At 44.0% G+C, this 6,000-nt stretch overlaps 1 protein-coding gene across 2 annotated transcripts in view; it reads right to left on the bottom strand.

The window, feature by feature from the left end:
* Positions 1-3,295: 3,295 nt before the first annotated feature.
* The window catches only part of NDST1 (N-deacetylase and N-sulfotransferase 1), an 82,919-nt gene continuing 80,214 nt past the window's right edge, over positions 3,296-6,000 (bottom strand). For both annotated transcript variants that reach the window (XM_040440531.1, XM_040440541.1), the window contains one exon: positions 3,296-5,384. In XM_040440531.1, the coding sequence (XP_040296465.1) occupies positions 5,265-5,384 (120 nt within the window). In that variant the 3' untranslated portion in view covers positions 3,296-5,264. The remainder of the gene's footprint in view (positions 5,385-6,000) is intronic.

Below are 6,000 nucleotides of genomic sequence, written 5' to 3'. Positions count from 1 at the left end.
CCTTTCATGTACAGATCTATTGCTCCATTTTAGACAAAAGCCATGTAGCTAGTGTGAACTGGGTGTTAGCGAGTTTAGTAGAAAGGGTCAAGATGCTCCACCTGTAGAACAGTGTAGCACGCAGCGGCATTATGGCTGTGTCAAACCAGCCTAATTTAAGGAACTGAACCCTGCTATTATACTGCCCCCTATGGGGAGCAAAACAGATAGGTCAGGAGACACAGCGGTCTGTGTAAGCGCTGCATTCTACTTGTTTTCGCAACTGGTAGGGGTCCCGGCACTAAAGTACAGGTACACTTTAAATAAATCATGATGAAACATTGGACATAAATTTAGAAAACCAATTTTCATATATCCCACTCTGAGTGAAAAAGGTTGTCCCACAATTAAATATTACATTCTATGCAAAACTATTTTTCAGTTTGAAGCATTTCTAAGAACACTACCATGTTTACATATAGCTGTTACATAATTTTTTATGGCGCCCCCTGCTGGTCACTTCGTTCCCTCTTGGAACATCAATCTAATGTGTCCAGTGCTGGTGGTCACACATGCTCAGTAGCTTAGCCGGACCCTCCAGGTCCTCTTGAACAGAGGTGGAACAGTTTTTCCTGCTATTGTGCAGGTCAGCCATTAACATTCGGTACACTAGAGGCGGATTCTTCTCCCCAGCACTGGACACATTGGGAGGATCTGACAGAGAATGAAAAGAATAGCAGGGGGCGCCATAATAAGTATACAACAGCAATATCTAGATACTATTTAAAAAAAAGTTTTCCAATTGAAAAAAACAGAAATGCTGCTGCATAGCAGCATAGTGAGAGTGAATGGAGTCGCTTTTGGACTCGCAGGTTGCAGGGATCATGACACAACACCATTGGATTTCTTGTGGTCATATTGTCACAACGTGACTATAGCATAGTGAAAGTGCCATCTCTAGTTGCATAACTGGTGTTGTGGCGGCCAAGATGGCAGTGTAGTCCTAGCTGAAAGAGGACCTGTCACCACGCCTTACCAACGGGGCATGTCCTAACACAGTTCAACACCATCAGCACCGACCAGACAGTGTTAGACTCTACAGGGACACCCCCCCAACTAGTAACACCCAGTTGACAATTTATTCATAAATTTCAAGGAGAAGTAACATAGGAACATTATTCTTGAAGGATATGAGCATTTCCTGTGATGGGCATGTCAGGATGGTGACAGATAAGAAATTGAAACCATCCATCAGCACCCACAAATGTAACAAAAATAGTGTATTTTTTGAATAGTAAATCTGCTCCACTGGGTTTATTCATATATCCCATCTGTCAGTTCAGAGACCATCACAACATTTTCTGTCTTTCTGTTCCGTTTTTCACACAGGACTGGTCCCTTCAAGTCAAGACAGGCAAGATGACGATGCAGGAACCTGGCCTTGTCAAATCAAGGAGAGGGACATGCTGGCAGAAGAAGCAAGAGGAGCATGGGTGCAGAGAGTGGATTGGTTCCGCCCTCAGTGCACTTAAAGCGAACCTTTCACCTCATTTTCACTTTATAAACTAGCAACAGTACCTTATAGATTATCTTGAGTGTGTTGTTATGCATGTTAGTGCCGCTTTCCTGGGCTCTTTATACTTCAAAAAATCGTCTTATAAACTTCACATTCGGTGCTCCAACAGTCATGCAACCAGTCAAGGGGGTAGCCCTTCCATCTCCTCTGGCCGTACCGCCCCTGCCCTAACCCCTCCTCTATGCTCCTTAACCGACAGCCGGCTCAGTCGCCGGGACGGCGCTTCTGAAACCTGCGCATGCGCCGTCCTCCTGATTCGCCGCGCGATGCCGTCTTTCTTGCTGACAAAAGCGCGATCATGTAAGAGAATCGCGCATGCGCCTTACGCGATGCCGGCCTGTCTGCTCTCCCTCCCGTGCGCGCGCTCCACTATTGTCAGCAAGAAAGACGGGATCGCGCGGCGAATCAGGAGGACGGCGCATGCGCAGGTTTCAGAAGCGCCGTCCCGGCGACTGAGCCGGCTGTCAGTTAAGGAGCATAGAGGAGGGGTTAGGGCAGGGGCGGTACGGCCAGAGGAGATGGAAGGGCTACCCCCTTGACTGGTTGCATGACTGTTGGAGCACCGAATGTGAAGTTTATAAGACGATTTTTTGAAGTATAAAGAGCCCAGGAAAGCGGCACTAACATGCATAACAACACACTCAAGATAATCTATAAGGTACTGTTGCTAGTTTATAAAGTGAAAATGAGGTGAAAGGTTCGCTTTAACTGCTTATTTGCACACGGATTAAAAAGAACTGTTTCTCCAAAATGAAGGAATGAATCGCTTGGTGAAAGGTATATTCCTAACAAGGCATTATGCCTTGTAGGAATATATAATAAATGGTTTAGCAATGAATTTCCTGGTGACAAATTCCCTTTAAAAGAGTAAATTCATATATTATAACGTTATGGCACATTTCCAGAATAACAGAGTCTGTCACTGATCCCGAGAACGAAGGGGCTGAAGTATTTTTGGTGGTTTCCCAGCACAGCTGTGCTCCTGCAGCATACCTCCACTCCAATGCCTGGTGGTCAGACCCCTAGCCATCAGGAATCGACAGCATATACTAGCAAAAGGCTATCAATAGTAATGGTGGAGATACCTCTTAAAGCATAAGGCTTGATACTTGAGCCCTCGAAGTCCTACTCACTAGTTAAGGGGGTTGCCTGGGTTCAGAGACATATCCCCATCTTCATCCCTCCGGCCCCCCAGATGAGTCGCAGGGCAAAGGCATTTTTTTTAGATCCGGTTATGTATTGGGCTCTCCATAGGGACTGCTTCCGCCCATAAGTGAGCCCTGTGACGTCGCCGGCACCAATGGGCGGGCTTTAGCGCTGCCCCAGCCATTTTACAGGCTAGGGCAGCGCTAAAGCCCGCCCATCAGAGCCGGTGACGTCACTGGGAACACTGCTGGGCGGAAGCCTACGCCTAGCAGTGCGCCATTGTAAACAAACATGAAATGCTCTGATGCTCATATCAGGGGGACCGGAGGGGTGAAGATGGGGATTTGTCCTTTAAGACTACCCACGAGGAGTATCATCAGTAGTTGTTACCATACATAGCACACTTTATTCTGACCCAATTACCATTGCAGGAGGAACGTTGTAGTCGTCACCCCAAATTATTTGTACCAGATTTACCTTCATTTCATTCCATTTAATGACATTACCACATGGTTAATAAAAGACCAGGGGGCAAAATTTCAAACAATGCTACAAGTAAAAAAAAAAAGAAAAAAAAAAAAAGATTAATAGTAATATAATTTACACGGTAAGAACGTTATCTGCTGCATTCTGTGACATCCATAATTCAATCATCTCAGTCTTACAGGAAACCATTAGAAAAAAATCATATTAATGGTAATTAAGACAGGATATTTTACTGAGCATCTCAGTTATAACCGCAGCAAATACAGGAAAGTGGGACTGCACCTTTAAAACATTAGTAATCCTCAGTATCTGAGTGGTTAAAATGACCAGCAAACGCAAAAAGAAAATCCAATAACAAGGTACACAGGGAATAAAAAGAGCAGGAACTGGCAAATATGTGGACTCTATAGTATAATAGCATCACATGCTGGGACGCTTCCCATCTAGTCACCAGTCGCCACTCTGCCTTGAAAGCTTGGAAACGTAAGTGACTTTACATCACAGAATCCCTGATTATTATTGCTACAGTGTATACTAGTCAGATTTCCCATGATGGCAAAGTCTGAAGACTTTTATTCTTCCCTCTTCAGATAATATTCTCTAAAATCGGCAAAATGTTTCTAGATGCCTTCTAGATACCTTGGAGAGGCCCTAGACTATTTTTCATCTTTAAAGGGATTGTGAACAGCAAAAAAAAAAAAAAAAGTAGGATTGTAGTAATAGGATGTAGTAGACTGTCTAGTCTCTGACGTACCCGTGTAACCCGTCAAGCGGAATTATGCTGACCGTATGGTGTTCACAAAGCTTGTAAGACGTAGTATATGGCTCATTAGCTGGGTGAAATACAGTCCCTGATTGATGCTTAAAGGGGTTGTCCAGCCTATACTAACTGATGGCCTATCCCGATCAGCTGTTCGGGTGTAGATGGAACAGAGCTGTACCAACAAGCTACCTCCACATCAAGATTGACAGAGTTGTGTAGTTCCAGCACCAACATCTGACGACAAAGCTACACCTGAACAGCTGAATGGGGTGGGTGCGTGAATCCTCCTCCTTTACATTGCTCTTAAAACCCAGGAAATGACCGCTCACCCAATTACTAACCACAGCGTTGAGCTACCTCAGCCAGTGATTTGCTGAGCGATTATTTTCTGTGTTTTGAAAAGGACCAAGAAAGAGACCAACGAGGAACCAGTGAGGTGAGTAACGTTCCTCTTTTTTAACCCATTCTAAACTACATATGTATATAAAATATACCTGCCAGACAACCCCTCCAAGGTCAAGCTGGAACATGCTGTGATAGGAGAAGAGAGTGCTGTCTTGTTGGGCGTTTGGATACTGAAGTTTTCACACTGTGATAGTTCCCAATGTTGTTTTATTTTTGAGGGGGGGGGGGGGGATGAGGGATGTGAAGACCATTTTGGTGTTGACAACCCCTTTAAAGCTTTCGTACCTGTGGCATTAGTGCTGCCGTAGGAGGCATGTTAATCAGCAAATAACTCAATACACTGCTTGCACCAAACTGTACACTAATTACATGGATAATAAGGATTTCGCTCAACCAAACATCATCACATTCAGTTATCTACGTGACCTCAGGATTCCAAGACACAGCTTGGAAACAGTTGCAGTCTCTTTGTGGGAAGACCAAGAAATATTCTTGAAATACATGGTATTTCATAGCTTAGTGGCACTTCCATTAATAGTAGAGAGTGATTTTTGACCATAGCCAACATGGTAGGACAGTTTGATTTCAGACCTATCCAAGTTTCACATGATGCCCAGGTCATTCCAAATCAGTGGGGCTCTTTTATTAATACTTTTATAAGTGGTTGAGTCCAAGTTCAACAGTCACACAAACTTGTAAGACCCTAGAAAGCAGAGGATCCTACACAATATAAACCAGGCCTCTAAAACAGGCCTTTCAGGATGCTTATCAGTTGCTGTGTGATGCCTCCAGGAGTAGAGGATGTCCATCTCGATGTCTGTCCATTGAAGTCACTTGCCAAGCGAGTTCCTTGATACCATATCAACTTGGTCAAGCCCATATCCTCTTCCCAAAAGCAGCAGCCAACAGCTACCTCGTGTTCTGCAGCTCCTCTCTCAGCCAGGTCGGCAGCGTCTGACCCATCTTGTACAGCAGCTTGGAGAGCTCGATGTTATGGTCCCTATAATAATCTGTCAAGAAGGATTGGGACTGCAAAAATAAAAGGAAATTGGGATTACTCAAGAGGTATAAACACTGCTGCATATAACCACACAAAACACTACGGACGCCGCTATACTTGGTCTGGAAAGGTCTTTAAAAGTGGACTCGACTATTAAGAAATTGCAGAGTTTGGTCTTCTATGTACCCTGTATTTGTAGTAGGATCTGACAGCATCCTAACTTTGTCTTCGTTGATTCTCTAAATTGCATCTCCCCTCCCAAAGGAGCCCTAAGCAGCTGCCTACTTCTAGTATTTATGCCCTATATTCTCTCCTTTTTTTGGAGTCTTACATTACATTCATACAAAGTGAAAAACGGCCGTCACACAGCCGTTTTTTTTAGAACCAATTGAAGTCCATGGGGCTGATCACATGGCTGTTTTTTTTTTTTTAACAGTCAGCGAATTGCGGCCATTAAAAAAATAGGATATGTCCTATTATAAGCCGTTTTCACAGCCAGATGGACCCCACTGAAATCAATGGGACTGTTTTTAAAAGCAGTTGGACAGGAGTAAGCCCGTTAAAAATAGGTACACTAGTGCAAAATTACCTTTTACGGCATAAAAAAAAATTACTCCCCTCATCCACTTGCACATGCAGAGGCAG

The sequence above is a fragment of the Bufo bufo genome, chromosome 1, assembly GCF_905171765.1.
Source record: "Bufo bufo chromosome 1, aBufBuf1.1, whole genome shotgun sequence".
Lineage (NCBI taxonomy): Eukaryota > Metazoa > Chordata > Amphibia > Anura > Bufonidae > Bufo > Bufo bufo.
The sequence above is the reverse complement of the archived record's forward strand: the minus strand, read 5'-3'. Positions and strand labels throughout refer to the sequence as shown.